This window comes from Anabrus simplex, chromosome 5 (assembly GCF_040414725.1).
Source record: "Anabrus simplex isolate iqAnaSimp1 chromosome 5, ASM4041472v1, whole genome shotgun sequence".
Classification (NCBI taxonomy): Eukaryota; Metazoa; Arthropoda; class Insecta; order Orthoptera; family Tettigoniidae; genus Anabrus; species Anabrus simplex.
In genome coordinates, this window is record NC_090269.1 from 96,199,151 (window position 1) to 96,221,539 (window position 22,389).

Consider the following 22,389-nt stretch of genomic DNA (forward strand, 5'->3'; position numbering starts at 1 on the left):
CATTCCACCTTTCAGCCATGCTCCTGATTAATGCGGTAATGTTCTGTAGAGGAATCGTCTCCCATTCTTCCAGGAGGACGTTCCGTGGGTCCTGTAGGGTCTCTGGATAGCGCTGACGGAGTCTTCTCCCCAGCTGGTCCCAAACATGCTCAATGGGATTCAAATCGGGGCTTCGAGCAGGCCAAACCATAGCATGAATCTCTGTTGCATCCAAGAACTGTTGCACAATTCTCGCAACATGTGGACGTGCATTGCCGTGCATTAGTGTAAAACCATCACCAATAAACGGAGCGAAAGGCACAACATGCTCCAGAAGGATTTCCTCCACATACCGATGTGTGGTAAGGCTCCCATACTCCACGAAGACTAAATCCGTCCTTGCCGCTGTATTGATTCCTGCCCACACCATCACAGAACCACAGTGAAAAGGCGTCCTGGATGAGAATGTGCAAGGGGAATATCTTTCCCCTGGCCTTCTCCAGACCCTCTTTCTTCCGTCAGGTGATCGGAGGCCAAATCGCAACTCGTCGCTGAACAACACTTGATCCCATTGTTGTACTATCCAGCCAAGATGTTCCCTGGTGAAACTCAGTTGAGCTGTGCGATGCTCTCTGGTGAGTTCTGGTCCTGTAGCAGGTCTTCTGGACTGAAGTTTGGCTTCTTCCAGTCTTCTTCGAACGGTTCTTTCACTAACATTGACCCCTCGAACTTGGTGGAGTCGATTTCGTGCTTCAATAGCGGTGGTGTGACGGTTGTGGAGAACTTGAAGTTATAAGAAGTGGTCATCTTTCTCCGATGTTGCTCTTCTCGGGCCTGATCCTGGTCTCCTTGCAAAGCCTCCAGTTCCCCTTCGTACGGTTCTGGAAATTGTAGAAGGTGTAGTACTCAACACTTCTGCAACGTAATGCATGCTGCGACCATCTTCCACCAAAGCAATAACTTTCGCAACTTGTTCAAGGCTTAACGGCATGTTTACTCCAGAAAGCTGATTAAGAGAATCGCAGAAAGATCCTACAAACACGTGTGGTTGAAAGGGGAACAATTAAAGGTACAACAATAAGTGCTACAACAGCGGGAAAACACAATTGAGGCTAGTGCAATAAGCAATCAACATTTCATTGTTTACTCGTAAAGCAACGCCAATAGCATATCCCGTCTAAAAACAATGGTTGAAGTGCTTCACTTCGATTAAATAGATAATTACACATCATTTATTGGTGTTGCGTTTTTTGTGCCGCTCAGTGTATTTTATGATGGATTTGAAATATAATTATTTAAAATATTAACAGTTCCTTTTGCCTGTTGGAATTTAACATATTTCAGATAACTTATTTGTGAAAAACGTATTAACACAAAATTATTATTTATTGATCAAATAAATGAAAATTAACATAAAGTAATTCCTTTTTTCCTCATGATGAAGAAAGTTGATATAAGTTTTCTCCACTTAGAATACAACGCACACAGGTCACAGGACAATGCTTCTTGGACAAATTAATCATAATTCAAGAAAAAAGTTACTTAGTTCCTTTCTCCACCTACCAATTCAATTACAGCACAGTCCCAGCATTTTTTCTGGTGCGAAAATGGTAAACCATCTTCAGGGCTGTCGACAGTGGGGTTCGAACCACTATTTCCTGAATACAAGCTGATAGTTAAGAGACCCAAACCGCGCAGCCACTTGGTCGGTTTCCAGGAATGTAAAAGCATTACTATATTTAGGTTGTGGCGAGTAGATTTTCCTTTTCATGAAGGTTTTCTTTGCTAATATTAACTTATATTTTACACCCTGCTTGCTTCTTGCAATTACTAGTTATCTTACTTCCTAGGTAGCAAAAATCCTGTACTTCCTTAATGATTTATTTTCCTAGACATACATTACAGATTACTACATTCCATCATTTTTGCTTTGGATTTGTTTATTTTCATTCGGCACTCTGTTTTCAAAACTATATCCATTCCATTCAATATTCATGGTAAAAAATAAGCAGTGATGAGGAAAGTAATTGGGATGAATCACAATTACCTAAGAAATATTTGACTCAATTACAAAAAAATTACAATTACTGGTATTTCAAAGAATGCCAGTCATAAGGGAATCACCAATATCCCTGTTTTTTTCTTTTTTGCACGGGGCTGGAATGATACAAAAGCGTGCAAGGGGAAAAAAAAAATTTTTTTTTGCATTGAGACAGTAAGTGGTTACCAGCGACTTTTTGCATTTCACGAAATTTTCCATTTACTTCACAAAATAACTAGTTCTTAAAATTCTCATTACAAAACTCAACCTCTTGGAGTTAAGTACACCTTTGTATTTGCTGTAAAGACACTACACAGACACTTAAGAAATACAGTATCTCATTTTAAGAACATCCCCAGCAGTGATGGATATTGTAGGATAAATTTGATGTCTTTGGAAATGATGGAGAGAAAAGCACTAGTGAAGCTACTCGTTCTGCTGTAGTATAACTGAAAATGTTACCATCAGCGTCAGTCTCTTCCCGTTTCTGCTTCCATGCAACGTATATAGATTACTAGAATGTAACTATTACAATTTTATCTCAAGAAGTAAATTACAAATAAAAATTATTTTGTAAAAATAAAAAATAATGATTACATATAAAAGATGACTAAAAATTATTCATTACTAGTAAATTGATTACTTCCCAACTCTGCAAATATGTAAGTATAATACTTGTTCTCAATCTAGAGTATATCCCTCAGAAATGCAATGGGAATGGACATGGTTCAGGTAAAGTAAAAGGCTCACAAAATGGCTTCTTTTTATTTACATTAGGCTCCACACAAATGATAATTTCACTCAGTGTGCCATAGGAGTCAAGCCTGATGTAAGGAGAACCAGTCCCCAGTGATTGAGGAACAACAGTCTTCATTTCTTGTAATGAGTTTGTATATGAAGCTTCAACTTTGGCATGTTTGGGGGCTGGAAATCACATTTATGACATTTTAAAGGAGTATCTAACAATTTCTTGGCTGCTTCACTTGTGATCTGGAACACCCTTCCTGTTTTTTCAACTTCAGCTATTATATCTGAAATCAAAAGTATGCAAATCTAGTTTAAAAAAAAAAATACAGTAAAATCTCCATTACAAGGTTAGGGTTGCTACAAACGTGAAAGTCAGGGGTCTTAAAAAAAAGGCAGAAAGTCAGGGAAATTAAAGAAAATTGATCAAAAGTCAGGGAAAATGTGTGTGTGCCAATACATTTTACAAATGAAGATACACAGTTCAAAAAAATTAGGGGAACATGTTTTGTTCAGTCTGGTATGTGAACGTTAATTTGGTAGATGGGGTTCCAATGGTCATACAGCATACCTTGAGACCTTAGCTACTCAGGGTATGTCAAATCAAAGTTATACTCCATCTGTAGGCATAGCCATTCATTAAACTGTCAGGTGACCCCTCAAAACAAAGTGAATAGTGGTGCGTTCGTGTGTCGTGAGGTACACCGACTACTGTGGTCATCTGAGCATGTTTTACAAAAACCAGCACATCCCATGAGACATCTTAATGAGGCTCAAGTCACAAGAGCCATCACTTTGATCCAGGAAGGATGGACTTTTCGTTGTGTTGCTGTGGCTCTCAATGTCTCTCCATCAGTTATTCAACGCTTGTGGAACGGCTACAATGAGACAGGCCAGTTCACAAGGAGGGTTGGACAAAGTCGAGGACGCATGACAATCTGACAGGATGGCGAAACATGTCTCATGTGGAAATGAAGATAAATTCCTAATTGTTTAAAAATTTTAATGTATTGAATAGGTGATGATATAAACTAATTAGCATCCTACACAAGACCTATCTGTTGGTGCAACGGAAAACAAATATAGATAACTGTAGACCCTCTGAGCTGTGGTCGTTTATGGGCTTAACAAGCATGAATAGCCATGAAGCCTTAGATTTCCTTTTGATAGCATTTTAGCTTTCTCTCCGTTTTGTTCTGCTCTTAGTATGTTTCTTTTCTCTTCAGTGAATAATTATACAAATGATCTTTTTTGTTTGTGATATTTATGAAATGTTTTGCTAAGGACAAACTTCTGAAACATTAATTCAATGGCATGAAAAATTCATATTTTTAATGAGCAATGGCTAAACCCTTCTATTTCTGATTTTTCTGGATGGCTAGGAAGGGACCTGAACAAAACTGATGCATACCCCATCTGTGTAAAGATATTTAGACTTCCCAACGTGGGTTGTCAATCAGTAGTCTGTTATGCAAAGGGGAAAGGCCATACGAATTTAGTTGGATGAAAATCTACTCAAACTTAAAATGAAGTGGTTGTTAGGTTCAAATACTGCTGCAACTGGACCATCAAGTCAAGAACCAAAGCCCTCTTTATCGGCTTCTGTTTCTAACTCTGTACTTACCACAATTCCTCCCAGTACAACCATATCCTCTTCTTCAGCACGCGAAGTTACCAAAGCAGAAATACCCTGACCGGCAAAATTAATGGATCACTTGAATTTTCAAAGGAAAAAGCATGTTAAATTGTGACACATTTGTTTTATTATTTACACTGATTATTTTCATGAAAAAATTATCTAAGTAATGTTACTTGATATTTTTTTGTAAAATATTTTGATGTAAACAAAAATGGAGTTCACCCCCTGTATTATAACAGTACATTTTTAGGAAAAGCATCCTGCAGGTGTCAATTGGATGGGCTGAATGAAAGTCTTAGCTTTATGAGGAAACTTGAAGAAGAAATACACAATCTGGTAAAAAAAAAAGGACCACTTCGTATTTTAACAATATGTATTTATTTATCTGAAAACTTGCTTTTCAAATGATTACACAACACACTGCATTGAGTGTGCCCTGTGCACATTATTTTCTTTTTACAATATTTTATGATAGTTTTAAAAAAGTTGCAAAGGTTTGCAATTTCACTGAATAAAATTAAAGGAACATTGGCTTATCTTAATTCACGATCTTGCAATCTAACATTCTCTTGCTGTTACTGACCACCTTCCTCACTCTAATATTGTGCTTTTCTACCCCTGGCGATGATAAACTCTATATGCTGCAAGAGGCTACTGACAAGGTTCTGGATCGTTTCCTAGGGGATGTGCACCCACTTCCCCAATATTGCTTGGTCTTACTTCATTCAGGGTGTCAAAATTTCAATGTTGGATATTCTGCCCAAGCATATCCCGTAGATGTTCATGTTCTGTTACCACCTCTTCAATGTATCGGTGTGCATTCCAACCACCGCCATCAATAACAGGCTCAGTTTGAGCCTCAAAGCTGATACCATCCCCCAAACGATAACGGAGGCACCTCAAATAACGCCCACTTGGAGATATTGTAGGGTGAATATCGCTCCCCAGTACTTCTCCATACTCTTTCCCTACTGGCAAGTAACTGAAGACAATACTGTAACTCATCTGTGAAGAGCACCATTGATGACTCGTCCACAGTCCAGTTCAAGTACTGATCCGCAAATTCTAATCGTACACAGTGCTAAGAAGTATGTTGAACATCAGCGGTGGGTCTTTTTGACTTCAGGTTGGCTTCCAGAAGTTTTCGCATTACAAACCTAACAGCAATGTTTCTTATTGCTTTGATAAGATTTCTGGTGTGGACCACAACTCGCCGTTAGGCAGCATGAAACATTTTCCTGCCCCTGGTCTAAATGAAAGCACGTTAGCTTCCCATCCAGAGGACTTTGATTTGATTTCTTATTGTGGCAATCTCTCAAGACCTAAGTCATCCCTAGCAGTTGTATACTTCCAGTGGCCTGATTCACATTGTGTCTAATAGGTACCGAATTCACAGAATCTTCTCGGAGCACAATGAATACTTCCAAATGATGTTCCATTCAGATTAGTGGCATATTGAATGCTTTGCCCATCCTTGGTTAACGTGACAGCTCTCACAGAGTCTTTTTGGCTAAGACACATCTTTACTCAATAAATGTGAGGGAAAAACTGAAGAAATTTTGTTATTTGTGACAAAAATTACTGGTAGATTTGGTAATAATGAATATCATATTTGAAATACCTAATAGAAGAATTTTTATTATGGTATCAGATATTAAATAGATTATATTCTTGAAGACAAGGTACAGGAATCAGGTGACGTCATGTCAAAACTACCCTAGTTTGGTCATTGATAGGGATCATAGGGTGATGATGCTTGTTGTTTAAAGGTGCCTAACATTAGGTCATCAGCCCCTAGAGTGGGGGATCACATTCCACTTTTAGTAAAATGTTGAATCATGCAAGAGATTGAGAAAGTCGAGAGGAAATAAGTGGAATTTAGGAAAATTAAACAATCCAACAACACAACATTTTCCACAATGATAACAATTAGACTGGGACACCATGAAATCTTCTGTTAAAGCAGCAGTGGATGAAGCACTTGGAAAAAAGATGCTAGAACTTCAAAAACAGTGGATGACAGAAGATATATTCTCATTCAGGAAAGAAATAAACAGCACAGTACAAATACTCTAAAAGGACAAACAAACTACAAGAAACTAAAAAATCTAGTCACAGAGAAATGTAGAAAGGAAAAAGAAAAATGGATGAATGATGTAAGCTAAAAGCGTATAGAATGATATGAAAATTAGGAATGCTTAACAATCAAGTAAGAAGATTACAATTCAAGGATAGAACAAAATCCTGTCAAATAAAAGATAAAGATGATGATGATGCTGATGATGCTTGTTGTTTAAAGGGGCCTAACATCTAGGTCAAACCCACCAACCTGGGCCCAATGTTTGGGAAGCCAGGCTCTGCCTGTCACAAGTCAGGACAAAGGGCGAGTGATAGAGGAGTAACACCTCTTTAAAAAACCTTGGTCCAGCTGACCCGGCTGGTAGTCCCATGTAAGGGTCCCTTGCCAGGGTCATGGTGAAGACCTCAACGGCAGTGAAGGCGGAGAAGATGGACTTTGGAATGGTGGAACTGACGGACGAGGCAACCCTCCTATTCGGGGAAAATAGAACAGGAACTGCTGCCTTGTAGTCAGAAGTGGGAACTTCAAAGGCTAAGGGAAGAAACCCCGACAGAAAATCAGTAGGCCTGGCTACTTAGAAGGCAGCCCCTTCACCAGGCTTTGGGTGCTGAAGGCCAATAACCTACACGCCCGAGATTAACCTGTTACAGAAACATCAATGAATAGAAGCCGGATGGATAAAATGGATTTGACTTTTAGCATGAAATCGGACACGAGAAGTGGAATGTGGAATGTACAGACAATGTGGCAGGCAGGAAGATTGGCTGAAGTATCTAGGGAGATGAAGCGATACAGGTTGGACATACTAGGCTTGAGTGAGACGAGACGGACTGGGTTCAGTGAGATAAAGACCCAGGAAGGGGACACGCTGCTGTACTCAGGAAGAGAAGAACATAGAGGGGGTGTTGGATTACTGATCACTCAAAAGACAAGGAAGAGTTTGACAGAATGGTACCCAGTCTCAGAAAGGATTGTAGTAGCTCGATTTGCATCAAGAGTAAGACCAATTACAGTGGTGCAGTGCTATGCACCAACAGAGGCAGGAGAAGAAGAAGAAAAAGCAGTTTTATGGTCAGCTACATCGAACCCTGTTAAAGGCAATGAAAAGGGATATTATGGTCATGATGGGAGACCTGAATGCGAAAAATGGCAATGATAACCAAGGAGTAAAAAATATAATGGGAAAACATGGTATAGGTAATAGAAATGAGAATGGTGAAAGACTTATTGAATTTTGTAGTAACCACAGGTTGATGATAAGAGGCACTATCTTCCCTCATAAGAATTGCCATAAAGTGACGTGGGTTTCCCCTGACCATAGAACGGAGAATCAGATCGACCATTTCACTATCAGCAAGACATGGCGAACCTCCCTTTTGGATGTGAGGAACAAGAGGGGGGCAGATGTGGGAAGTGACCATCACTTAGTAGTAGCTATGCTCTGACTGAAGATTGCAAGTACTAGGCACATTCATCAGAAGAGGAGGATAAAGTATAACTGGGATAAACTAAAGGATAAGGAGGCCCAACAATATTTTTCACTAGAATTGGGTAACTGATTCCAACAGCTAAGAGAGGAAGGACAGGATATTGAACATAATTGGAAGAGCATAGAGAGTACCTACATTAATACCTGTAAAAAGGTCTTAGGCAAAAGGGAGAGAGGAAGAGAGGAATGGATTACTTCTGAGACATGGGAAGCCGTGAATCAAAGGAAGGAATGTAAGAAAAGACTCAATACCGCAAGAACACAAGAAGAGAAGGCACGAGCTAGAACTGACTTTAATGAACTTAACAAAATAGTGAAGAGGAGATTTCGACGTGACAAAAGAGCATTTATCAATAATCTTGCAACACAAGCTGAGACGGCAGCACAAAACAATGATAGTAAGACCCTTTACACATTACCAAGAGATTAACAGGAAAGTTTTCTAGGTCTGACAGGCCGGTGAAAGCCAAAGATGGGAGATTATTGTCCACACAAAAAGAACAGCTAGAAAGATGGAGAGAACACATTCTGGAGATCTTGAATTGCAAAACAATCGAGGAAGAGGAGACAGAGGAGATGACCGTAGAAGAGCAGGAAGATGTTGCTATCAGTACAGAACCGCCATCAAGACCAGAGATACAAAGGGCCATTAAACAACTAAAGAATGGCAAAGAGGCAGGTATGGACAATATCACACCGGAGGCCTTGAAAGTGGATGTGGGTACTTCAGTCGAGATTCTGTTCCCACTTTTCAAGAAGGTTTGGGAAGAAGAGAAGATCCCTACAGATTGGAAGAAAGGATTGTTGATTAAGCTTCCGAAGAAAGGAGATTTATTAGAATGCGATAACTGGAGATGGATTACCCTCCTTTCGATACCAAGTAAGGTACTCTCATGAATAATTTTAGAAAGGATCAAAAAGCGAGTTAACTCAGGGATGAGGAAAGTACAAGCAGGATTTAGAGAAGATTACTCTTGTACAGACCAGATCAACACACTGTGCATAATTATAGAACAATCCACGGAGCTGCAGTCGTCTTTGTATCTACTATTTGTAGACTTTGAAAAGGCATTTGATAGTGTAATGAGGAAGAAGATGTGGAAAGCCATGAAAGAGTTTGGGATTCCAAAGAAAATTATAAAGATAACCCAAAAAATGTATGAGAACTACACATGCCAAGTTTTACATCAGGGGATGTTGTCTGAGCCCATCCCAGTAAACACAAGAGTTAAGCAAGGATGTTTGCTGTCACCTATACTATTTCTGATGGTGCTGGATCTTATGATGAAGAAGGCAATGAATCGCCGAAGAGGAATTCAATGGGGACTGACAGACAGGTTGGAGGTCTTGGACTTTGCGGATGAGTCTAGTGTCAGACCTAAGACGAAATACTGGTTAATAGAGCAAACGCCTGAAAAGCCTTACATCTGATATGTTTTTGACATGCTCTATTGGTGAAAAATATCTAATTCCCTCCATGGGAATTTAGAATTTTCCATTCGGAATTGCTAGGCGGGCAATAATTCTATGGTGGAGATTTATCTCCCGTATGCAGTTATTAGACTGTGCCTCTTATAAGGGCTTCTGATAAGTTCACCTGCATACACCCCAGCATCAGTGGGTGGGGTCTGACACATCCCACTCTGATGAGTCTAGTGTCAGACCTAAGATGAAATGCTGGTTAATAGAGCAAATGCCTGAAAAGCCTTGCATCTGATATGTTTTTGACTTGTGTTTGCTAGCCAACGGTTTTAAGGATATGTAAGCAAAGCTGAATGATTTAAAAACCGAAGCATCAGAGGTGGGATTGAAGATAAATGGAAAAAAACCCAAGGAGATGCGCTATAATAACCGAAACAAGACACTATTATTTTTAGGAAACCAAGAGATCGAACAAGTCAACCAGTTTTGCTACCTGGGAAGTATAGTCACCCCTGAGGGAGGAACTATAGAGGATATAGGAAACAGAATAAATAAGGCTAAAGGAGCATTTGCAATGCTGAGACCAATCTGGAAATCAAGGGAACTTAACACCTATACCAGACTACGCATCTTCAATACAAATGTCAAGTCAGTACTGCTCTATGGGTGTGAAACATGGAAGACTAATAAACAACTGATTAGCAGACTTCAAACATTTGTGAACAGAAGTTTGAGGAATATCCTGAGGATATGGTGGCCACAAGTAATCTCCAATGAAGAACTGTGGAAAAAAACCCATCAAACACCCATTGATATTGAGATGCGTCGTAGGAAATGGAAGTGGATCGGGCATACATTATGGTGAGATAAAGACAACATAGCAAGACAAGCCCTGGAATGGAACCCACAAGGTAGCAGGAGAAGAGGCAGACCAAGAAACACATGGAGGAGTGTAATAGCAGAAGGGATGGAGAAAGGAGGGAAGACCTGGACAGAGATCAGGACGATGGCGCAGAACAGAGTCCGGTGGCTGAAGTTCATTGATGCCCTATGCTCCACGTAGGAGATACAGGAAATAAGACAAGTAAGTGAACATCTACGTCATCGGCCCCTAATGGTACGAAATGAGATGAAATGCAATGACAATTTAAAAATCCAAAATTCATCCACTGATTAAAATTTTAAATGTGATGATTAAGAATGAAAGGATAAATATGAATTTAAAATAATCAGCGGAGCCAACGCACAATACTGAAAGTTAAAAATAATTCCAAAATCGATCCACTGGCTAGAATTCAAACATGATGATCAACAAGGATTATCAACTTAAAATAGTATTTGATTATGGTATCAGATATTAAGTAGATCATATTCTTTATTTCTTGTGCTTGCAAAGCACAATTCTGAATTGATGATTCTTGTTGCCCAAAGGGGTCCAAAATCCAAGTCAATGGACTCTCATAATGGTACTTATCACTAGTAAAGTAGAACCATGGTATTTTTCAAGTTGCGGTATTAATCAAGACTAGCGAACACTCACGGTGTTCCAAACATTATGGTACTACTCACAAGTATTGTACGTTGCACAAGTAATGCCGACCTATGGTGTTTCTCAGATAATGGTGCCACTCGCAGGCAACGCAAACCCACGGTGTCGCTCATATAGTGCTACTAATCACAGGCAACGTAAGCCGATGGTGTTCCACATATAGTGGTATTAATCACGGGTACTGTAAACCCATAGTGAGCCACCCACTACTGCTACTAATCACAAAACTATTGAGTACCTAACATAAGGCAACCCATGGTATTCCCCGTGTGATGGCTAATCGCAAGTAGTTTCATGGTTCTGATTTGATCAACCCTCGGTCGCCCATTTTAATCGCCTCTTATGACAGGCAGGGGATACCGTGGGTGTAATTTACATCTGTGTCCCCCACTCACGGGGAGGGAGGTAGACAGAGAGAAAAAAGAAGGGATTCGTCACTTCGAAAAATGAAGTAACGGACGAAGAAAGATATGGGCCATGAAGGGTGTGAAAATGAAAGGCTCCATAGGCCTCGAATGCTCTAATACCATCAGGGATGGAAAAGAACAAGAGTTGACCAAGGGAGGTCGAACAAGATAAGATGAAAGTGAGGAGCCTGGCACAAGTGGAAGCAATGCCAGGGCTCACCTAAGGGCCCCATGGTCGTCAACCTACGCTCCCAAGTTGAGCTCATGGGGCCCCTTTTAGTCATCTCTTGTGACAGTGGGTGTATTCTTCATTTGCATCCCCCACCCACAAGGGAGTAAAAGATAAAGAAGGAAATCTATTAATGGAAGATGAGCAGGTAGTAAAGAGATGAAAAGAATATTTCGAGGAACTGCGGAGATCAATAATAATAATAATAATAATAATAATAATAATAATAATAATAATAATAATAATAATAGAATTTGCTTTACGTCACACTAACTACTTTTACGGTTTTTGGAGATGTCGATGAGCCAAAATTTAGTCTCGCTGGAGTTCTTTTATGTGCAAGTAAATGTACTGACATGAGACTGGCATATTTGAGCACCTTCAAATATCACCAGACTGAGCCAGGATCGAACCTGCCAAGTTGAGGTTAGAATGCCAGCGTCTCAATCGTCTGAGCCATTCAGTCTGGCCTGCGGAGATTACTAACGTGTCTGAGTATATAGAAAAATGTGAACTACCCCTAACAGATAAATTAGGTCCTCTTATCATGAGAAGTGAATCTTAAGCAGCATTGAAACAGCTGAGTAGCACAAAAAGCACCAGGACTCAACGAAATACTAGGTGAACTATGGAAAAACTTGAGAATGAAACTCAAGGATGAACTGTACAAGATCATAGAGCAATGCTAAATGTGAAACTGGAAATGTGCCAGACGATTTTGAAAAAGGCAAAGCAGTACTATAACACAAAAAAACGAGATGCATCAGAATGCTCAAATGATAGTATATTGTCTTATTTCACATGTATAATAAAATACAGAGGAGCCTCAGTGGCTCAGACAGCAGCGCATCGGCCTCTCACCGCTGGATACCATGGTTCAAATCCCGGTCACTCCATGTGAGATTTGTGCTGGACAAAGTGGAGGCGGGACAGGTTTTTCTCCGGGTACTCCGGTTTTCCCTGTCATCTTTCATTCCAGCAACGCTCTCCATTCTCATTTCATATCATTTATCAGTCATTAATATATCACTTTGGGAGTGGCGACCCCATCGTACTAATAGCCTATATCTGCTTCATTCATCACATCCCTGACCCGATCAATGACTGGAAAACAGGTTGTAGGTTTTCATTTTAATTTTCAATAAAAGATAGAATCAAGAGGAAAAGTGAGCAAAACTTGGAGGCTGACCAGTACGGCCCGCATGTTTATGATCTAAAAATGTTAGAAATATGCAAGCATTTATGACCTAAAAATGTAATAAAATATGACAATAAATACGACTTAAAAGTTTTTTGGTCACATTTTCAAAACCTTCAAAATTTTTCCACTGTTTAAATTAACATTCTACTGAAAATATACTTTTAAAGTCCAGAACATTCAATAATAATAAATAATAATACTATAATTTCAATTTATTTAATTACTCATTCCAGAGGTCTCTCTCGATTCTGCACAGAATAAAATAAATGTCACATTTTGATGGGCGATTAGAAAGAATTACAATAGCAAATTACATATATTTTGAAGTTTTCTAATGGGAATGATCTATTTTTCACGCAACATTGACTTGTAAAATGGGAAAAAGACCGCTCAACATCGCAGGATGTTATTGGGACATATTTGAAATATTGTAAATCATTAGAGTTCAATTGAGGCTCATCTTTCTGTCGCTTTGTATGCATCTGTCTCTTTCTATACAGTTTACCCTCCTAGTTCCCGTAAATATATATTTCTAAGAAATTACAGACAACAATCAGGAGATGTGAAAAATCCGTCTTTGAGATGAATGAATTCAGGTCAAACTAAGAAACAATGTTAGGTTTTGATCCACCCAATCAATACACATCACTTTACAAGTGAACTATTTAATTAAAATAATATTAAAAATATTTAGGGACAGTTTAGTCTCTGAGACTTTATCAGCCATAACATCACATGGTAGATTACAAAATGATCAACTCCATCATCTCCTTTTCATCTCCAAATGGAAGAACGTCCACTATAGCTTTTAAAACTCTCAACAAAGCATACACAGTTGTTAACTTCCATGCACCTACTAATGACACCAACAGGAAAGATATTGAAAATGTGGAAACCTTTTGGAGGGTACTCGAAGAGACAATGGACCGGATCCCAAAACACCACATAACTATTTTAATGGGAGACTTTAACGCCCAGATTGGCAAAGAGAGAAAATTCAAGAACATAGTTGGAGATTACCCAGCCCACAAGAGGACCAACAGGAATGGGGAAAGACTAATTGATCTGTGCAGAAATTACAACTTAGTCCTCAAATCTACAGCTTTCAAACGCCTTCCTAGGAAAGCCATGACTTGGAGATGTCCTAACCCAATGCTTGGGGAATTCCAGCTGGACCACGTAGCCATCAGTAGAAGCAACAGCAAAGAAGTGCTGAATGTCAAAGTATTGAGAAGCGCAAACATTGATTCAGACCACTATCTTTCTTTGATCAAAACAAATTTCATCCCTCTTAAAAGCAGCAGGGAAAACCACTGCATCAAGTCACGAATTCCAAGGTTCAATCCAGCCAGGCTGAAAGATAACAATAACTTCACAGAGACCCTGGCTAAAAACAAAGACAAAAAAGATTGGCCCCAACTACAGAAGGCACTAATAGATGCAGCGACAACCACCATCCCGGCAGTCAGAAAGAACAAACATCCATGGTGGAGAACTACTTGTGACAAAGCAATAGAAGAGAGAAAGCAAGCATGGCTAAAATGGAACCGTAACAAAAGTCTGGAAAACCATAAAAACTTCTTAGAAGTTAGGAAAACTGCAACTAAAATTATCAGGAACACCAAGAGGCAGTACAATAAAAATATCATTGAACAAGCAGAGAGGGATTTTGAAAGAAACAACACTAGAGACTTCTACCAAACTTTTAAATCTCAAATAACACCCTACTCAGCCCCTACACTTCACCTTCGGGGAGCTGACGGAAATCTGAAAATGAACAATGAAGAGTGCACCACAGTTCTAGCAGAGTATTTCAACAACCTTCTAAATTCAAGGGAACCCAAGGAGAAACTGCATTTCGAACCTCAGAATGTTACTAAGTCAGACTCTCTCCCACCAACAAAGGGGGAGATCAAGAAAGCCATTTCAGAATTGAAATGTAACAAAGCAGCGGGCGAGGATGGAATCATAGCAGAGCTCTGGAAATACGCTGATGAGGAGTCAATCCAAAGTATCCATGAAATCATATCAAACATCTGGGTGACAGAAGCGTTACCTAGCGACTGGACTTCAGCTATCATCCACCCGTTACACAAAAAAGGCGACAAATCATATCTCAACAACTACAGAGGGATTTCCCTTGTATCAGTGACGTATAAGATACTCTCCAAAGTATTACTCACAAGAGTAGAGGCTCAACTAGACTCCTGCATCGGAGAGTACCAGGCTGGGTTTCGCAAGTCAAGGTCATGCGCCGAACAAATCCTGAACCTCAAAACCATCATCACTTACAAAAACCTAAGCGCCTCACCCTACGTGGCAACATTTGTTGACTTTCAGAAGGCCTATGATTCAGTAGATAGAGAGTCACACTTCCAGGCACTCGCTGAACTGGGACTAGATAAGAAAACCTTGAATCTAGTGAAAGCAACTCTTACCAACACTACTGCCAGAATCAAATTCAGAGGGGAACTGTCCCAGAGATTTGAGATCAAAACAGGTGTTAGACAAGGGGATGGCCTATCTCCAATCCTCTTTAATTGCCTACTTGAAAAAGTCATTCGTGAGTGGACGAAAATGCTACAGGATGACTCTGGATTGAGAATTGGCTACAAGAAAGACAAGTTAACAGTCAACTGTTTAGCCTTCGCAGACGACCTTACACTCCTGGCATCCAGTGTGGAGGAAGCTATCCATCAACTATCCTCTCTCGACCACATAGCAGCTAAAGTAGGGCTGAAGATCGCCATCAACAAAACACAGTTTATCACCAACATCAAAGATGCACCCAAATCAATCCCACTGGGGGACAAAACAATACAAAGGACTAACTCCTTCAAATACCTAGGAGAATGGATAACCCCAAACATGAATGAAGATCAGGCCATGAACAGCAGATGCATCAAATTGGAAAATGCCTACCACCTATGTAAGAGTATGTACAAATCCAAATCCCTCTCCCTTAACCTCAAAATCGGGCATTACACTACTGTAGTGAGACCGTCAGTACTATATGCCTCAGAATGCCTAAACATGGTAAGAAAAGGGCAACTTAGAAAACTGGAGCTGAAGGAAAGGAAGATCCTGAGAAAAATCATGGGCCCCATTAAAGAAGAAGGCAAGTACAGAATCAGGCACAACAACGAACTGTACCAACAATTGGAGAGCATTACAACATCTATGAGGAAGAGGAGATTGAACTTCTACGGTCATGTCATGAGAATGGACAATCAGAGGCTCACCTCCAGAATCTTTCACACCATCTCTAGAGGGAAAGCGACTAATGCCAAGTGGGCAAGACTCGTCAGAAAAGACCTTCAAGAATTGGACATTGCTCCCAGTGAAATTTATGACAGGAATAGGTACAGAACGTTGATCAGAACATCAAACTCTCTCCAGTCACTAACAGAAAAAACAGTACGTCCGGGAGGAGGTGTGAAATGGACTCAGGAGCGAAAAGACATTCACAGTGCAAGAATGAAGGAGTACTGGTCAAAGAAGAAAGCTGCTAGAGATAAGAACCACGTGGTCCATAGCAGGCCCAAACGGAACTAAAAAAAAAAAAAAAAAAATAAATAAAAAATGGAAGAACCCAATGTCTTTTCAAGGACTATTTGGGAAATGCAAAATATATAAACATTATTTACACAAATTGACCTCACTTCTTGTAAAAACTTTTGTCTTCAATGTTAAAAAATGAAATTAACTTGAAATATTGACAAGCCTGCCACGTCGTCTCGTACGGAATCAATGTTCATTGTTGCTGTCCGTATTTGAAATGGAAGTTCCCTTTTTCCCAAATAGTCCTCAAAAAGACATTGGGTTCTTCCATTTTTTTTTCAGTTTCTGATTTGAGTTTTGTAATCTACCATGTGATTTTATGGCTGATGTCTCAAATAGGGACGAAACATGTCCCTAAATATTTTAAATATGTTTTTAATTAAATAGTTCACTTGTAAAGTGATGTGTACTGATTGGGTGGACCAAAACCTAACATTGTTTCTTAGTTTAAACTGTATTAATACGGATCTACACGATGAAGTTTGTAAATGTACTGAAAGCAGGTATGCGAAAATGGAATAAAAAGATGCGAGAAGTGTACGTGTACCCAGCGAGCAGCAAGGTGACAAGCTTCTAGAACAGTCGCAACCAATTACAAGGGACCTTCAACCAATGATCGTCTTCAGAAACGACATGTCCCCCCCCCCGAGCTAAAGCTATAAAACCTCGTGTTTGCATTAAATCCTTCTCTGTTCTGCTGCCCTGATCTCCGTGGATTCCTGATTATTCTGTGCTGTGCTACGGGACCATGTGGAAATAAATTCAGCCGTATAGACGGAAAGCTACTCTGATAACTTCCTAAAGTGATTTACGATAAAGCTTACGAAGTGTACTGCGAAATTAATGGATCTAAGTTAAGTTCATTTCTCCACGAGAATATTAAACATTCCGACTGGTGTGTGCAAATTTTAATATTTATTGTCTCAGTTGAAGCCTAACATTACTGGCACGTTACCAGTCATCACTTTCATTTTTAGTCCTATTGAAAATAGCGATCTCGCTTAATTTACAAAAGGTATACATTTTTTATTCAACCTATTCAATACATACAGTACAGTAAATTAAGCAAGATTACTGGCACGTGGCGAAGAATCAACCCATCAGATCGTCGTGGTGAACTTTGTAGAAGATGGATCCTTCCTCTACAAGATTCAAGCGTAATTTCATCGTGGGACGTCTACTGGTGTGTCTCCATGACTTACTAAACATGTAAGGCATTTCTGGCTGGAGAAGGTGACCGATGGGAAAATGCCGGAATGACAGACCTCAACCTGGAATCGAACTGCAGCTAACAATTGAGTACCATTCTTAATTATCTGATATCTTTCTCATCTATGTAAAACTAGATGATCTTTCTTCCCTAGATCATAGTTCTATTAGTTTTTGCAGTAGTTTGAGTTATTTCAATTTTCATTCTCAGTCGAGTTACATGGGTGTGACTAAAATTTGAGATCTATTAGACTAGTTGTAGTAGTAGTTCTTTGAATGAATTCTCAAATGTAGGATTTAGACATGTTAAAAATCACTGATCACGCATTAAACTTCTTTGGCTTACATGTGGTAGTTGAATTTTCATGATATGGAGTTGTACTTAATTTTGTGAAATAGTGTCGAATTGAGTGTCATCTAATTTCACTTGCAATTCTTTAGGATCGTGTCATCTAATTTCATGGTATATCAGAAGGACTGATAGACCTAATAATCACTAAAATATTAATAAACTAAAATAGAAGACCGGGTTAAAAATGTAATTAATGGTCGTGAGCTATAAATTGACTTAGAATATTCTTATATGATATTTGAAGTGTTCTGCTCATATTTGCGCCTGGAATATTGGTAATCCTGCGCGATATTATTTGAGTAATTTGTTGCTTGTGTCTTTGGAACAGTATGAATTATAATAAAGGTGGAGCACGTGTTGAATATATTTCATGAGTAGGGAATAATAATAAAAGTGATTTAGGCTCACGAATGCTAGACTTGTGATCTGTAACCCATGTGATGGTGATGATTATTGAATTCTATTAGAATCTTCCAGTTAATCTCTGAAATTTAAATGGATCTCCGTTGTTATTTAAAGATTATTTCAATCAAAGTGATTACACTAATTCAATCACTAACCACTAACTGAGTCGTTAATGTTACCGGACATGAGTTCATCTGCCGAATTTGATTGACGCGACCATGTAAAAATAATTGATTAATTCATTAAGGCAGGATTCATTATAAATATTGTACACATAAAATACGTGTTACCCTTGTGTGAATGTGATGTGTGTGATGTAGTTAAAAATATGTTCATGTTTCAAGTGTTCATTGTGTTTTAATCTGGTCGTGCGTTCATCGCAACGACACAGATTATCTCAGCGTTGATTTGCCGCCTTGATAATTTGTTTGGTGAAATTTAAGGAACAATTTGCTGACAATAACGTCAAGTAAGACTAGATTAGGATTTAATTTTTATTTAATACTGATTTAGATGAAAGATTGTCTAGTTCATTTTCAGCAAGGGTAAGCAATTTATTAATAAGTCCTCACTTATTCACACGTGGATATAATAAATTTTTCACTGCATTTATAATTAATTTTCTGAAAAATTTCTAACTGATTTCTAAACTTTAAAGTACTGTGCAAGTAAAGATTAAATGTCTACAAACGAGATAATTAATTTAAGCTAAGGAGGTAACGAGTAACAATGATAATAATTAAATAATTAATTAATTAATTTGACAAGTGTGTCATGATCAGAGTGAGAGTTATTTGATGGAATACAAGAGTTTGTGAACACGATCGGGTGATAATTGAAGTAAATGTTACCTAGATAATTTACTGAAAATTAACAATAATAATTAATTAATTAATTACGACTTTGGAGTTGACTCAGATTTAATAGTAGAGTTTCTACATGTCTTTAGCGAATGTTACCTACCTTAAGCAACGTAACTGATTATTAGCAAACAGTTACCACGTGTTGAACTTCTAATGAATCAAAAGGAAGACTTTAGTTTAATTTTTGTTTGTTCCTGAAATAATAGACAACTGCCAGCTGATTTCTTTTGTAAATGCAATTATAAAATATAGGAGGCTCAAGCTATACTTTCATTTAACAATTTTTAAAGGCAGTAAAGGCCTAATCCTTATCATATGACTTGATTTCAGAGCCCAACCATTGTGATTGGAAGGACGAAGATTAATTTTGTTGTTATAGGTAATTTAATACTGGAAGACAAGACAACATGAAAGAAATAATGTATTCAACACCAGCAAGGATATTTTGTTTGTTTAATGAATGCTTACGTTAATAAATATCAGAATGTAGTTTTAAATATTTTTTTGTCCGGTCGTCATCCCTATTACCTTAAATGCCTCTAGAAAACAGAAAGCCATGAACGAACGGTCCCCCTTGGGATCTCTTGCTCACTGGCTGGGCTAAGCTTGGCAATAAAGGGGGCAATAAGACCCGTGAAAATTGCATCATTTCAGTCACTGTAGATAAAAGCATGCTTAACTTGTATTTTCCATGGACATGTCATAAACATCTAGGCACTACTGATCAGTTTAGATTCAGGACAGGTGTAGAGACTAAAACCGTCATTGCACTGAAAACCATCTTGGAGAGGAGATCAGAGCTGAATCAAAATACCTAAATAGCTTTCGTTGACCTAGAAATAGCTTTTGTCAATGTCCAATGGAAAAAAACTCTTCAGAATGATGAAACATGTCAACTTGGACTGGAAAGACAGAAGAGCAATATTAAACCTCTATATTAACCAGAAGATAAACATAAAAAATAATGAAACAATTTCATCACCCTCCTCCTTTCCCCTTATCCAGCTCCTACCAGGTAGGGGCATTTATGGCACTTCTCCTCCTTCCTCTCTCTTCCAACATTCCTTTTCTAACATTTTGTCCCAGTCCTGGTTTTCTCTTCTTCTTCAACTCCTTTTTCTTGAATCAATGTGCTTTGTTCTAGGTCTCCCTCTCAGCTCTCTTTTCCTTAAACTTCATCTCCACCATCTGTTTTGGTATTCTATTCTCCTCCATCCTATACATTAAAGCTGCCATTAAAAGTGTTTAAGTCACAAACACCTGGAATAAAACTAAATGGAGCAACTATACATTTTAAAAATTCATAAATATATTTTATACAATTTGCATTACATCTCAGTGACACAGGTAGATCATATGGCAATGATGGAATAGGAAAGACCTAGGAAGAGGAAGGAAGCTACCATGGCCTTAATTAAGGTACACACCGGGCGAGTTGGCCGTGCGCGTAGAGGCGCGCGGCTGTGAGCTTGCATCCGGGAGATAGTAGGTTTGAATCCCACTATCAGCAGCCCTGAAAATGGTTTTCCGTGGTTTCCCATTTTCACACCAGGCAAATGCTGGGGCTGTACCTTAATTAAGGCCATGGCCGCTTCCTTCCAACTCCTAGGCCTTTCCTATCCCATCGTCGCCATAAGACCTATCTGTGTCGGTGCGACATAAAGCCCGTAGCAAAAAAAAATAATTAAGGTACAGCCCCAGCATTTGTCTGGCATAAAAGTGGAAAATGATGAAAGAATATGCAGATTATGCTGAATAAACTAACAACCATCTTAAAAATTTTAAACTGAATTTTAATGTGATAAAAATAAACACTAATGTTAGGGTTGTAAGTAAATTAAAAGAAAAGACAACAACACATCTCAAAATACAGCAAGTGCATAATTTATGCTACCTACAGTCAGTTATTATGGATAACAACAGATGTATTACAGAAATAACAAGAAGGATAGCATCATGTAAAAAAGACCTTTCAAGACACGAAACAGCTATTAGTGGATAAATTGTTAAGCAATGAATGAAAGAAAAAGTTCATTAAGACATTAAATTGGAGCGTCCTACTCTACGGCTGTAATCCACCAATAGCTTCTTGAAGGAAGATGATGAGAAACCGTTAAAGGTGGCGGAAAATGTGGCCAGATGGACCAACAGGAAAACCAATGGTGAAGTGTTTAAAGAAATAAAACATTCTGAGGTTTTTTCTGGCAACAGTAAAGAAGAGGAAAACATCGGTATTTGGTCATCTTCTTCGGCAAAATAAGTTCCTGCAGAACACATCTGAAGGCAATGTACTGGGTAAGAAGGGCACAGGAAAACCATGCACGAAGATCCCAGAAGGCGAAGCGGAGATCATGGAGTACCAAGGTTACGTACATATGAAATGAATTGCAGAGAAAAGAGATAAATGGTTGCAGCAATAAGGAAAATAATGATGAAGATTGATAATCCACCAATAGCTTCTGCTCTCGTATTGCAAAAGCTTTTAACTCTTAAGGTTTTATTGCCAGTGGATGCAATAAAATCAGTGCCTAGCACTTAGGATTGAAAAGTGGCTTATGGAGTCGCACTCACGATCTCTTATCTCTAAAACTGTTGAATCCATGTCTCTTAATTCAAAAATCACCCTCTGCCTCTGTTGGTGTTTGTTTCCAATTTTTTATTACAAAGTGATCTACTTTTCCTGCCATTCAGTATAATTTCCTTTGTCAAAATGTACCACTAAATATTGGAGCGTGGTGTTTACATGTTGTTCATGGTGCCATTAGGAATGGAATGTGGAATGGAAGCTACACCCTGGAATATGATAGATAATTAGAGACTGGATTTTAAAGGGAAGTTTTTTTTTCCATTTCATAAACATGAAATAATCAAGACCACTGGTAAACGTATGCTATTTCCAAATTAAAAAGTGAATTTAATTCCCTTTTCTGGCTTGTGTTTCATTTAATAGCTGGATTTTCCCTTGATAGACCATTATTAACAAACTTTTCAAAAAATAAAAAAAATACACAAATTTCCCATGCATAACATTACATTAAATATTAAAAAAATAGTTTGTACGTATTGCGCTCCACTCAGAGAAGTGTGTGCACACGGTTGGCTTATACAAATATGCGACTCCTCTCCCGATGACTTGAAACTTGGACTCATCCACCTGCTTGGCATACACAAGTAATGAACCTCCCACCCCGACTTGAATGTTTGAAACTTGGACTCATC

At 38.7% G+C, this 22,389-nt stretch overlaps 1 protein-coding gene across 1 annotated transcript in view; it reads right to left on the reverse strand.

The window, feature by feature from the left end:
* Positions 1 to 1,844: 1,844 nt before the first annotated feature.
* The window catches only part of LOC136873790 (aprataxin), an 89,077-nt gene continuing 68,532 nt past the window's right edge, over positions 1,845 to 22,389 (reverse strand). Inside the window, exon 4 of the mRNA XM_067147022.2 lies at positions 1,845 to 3,051. Coding sequence (XP_067003123.1) covers positions 2,891 to 3,051 — 161 coding nt within the window. The 3' untranslated portion in view covers positions 1,845 to 2,890. The remainder of the gene's footprint in view (positions 3,052 to 22,389) is intronic.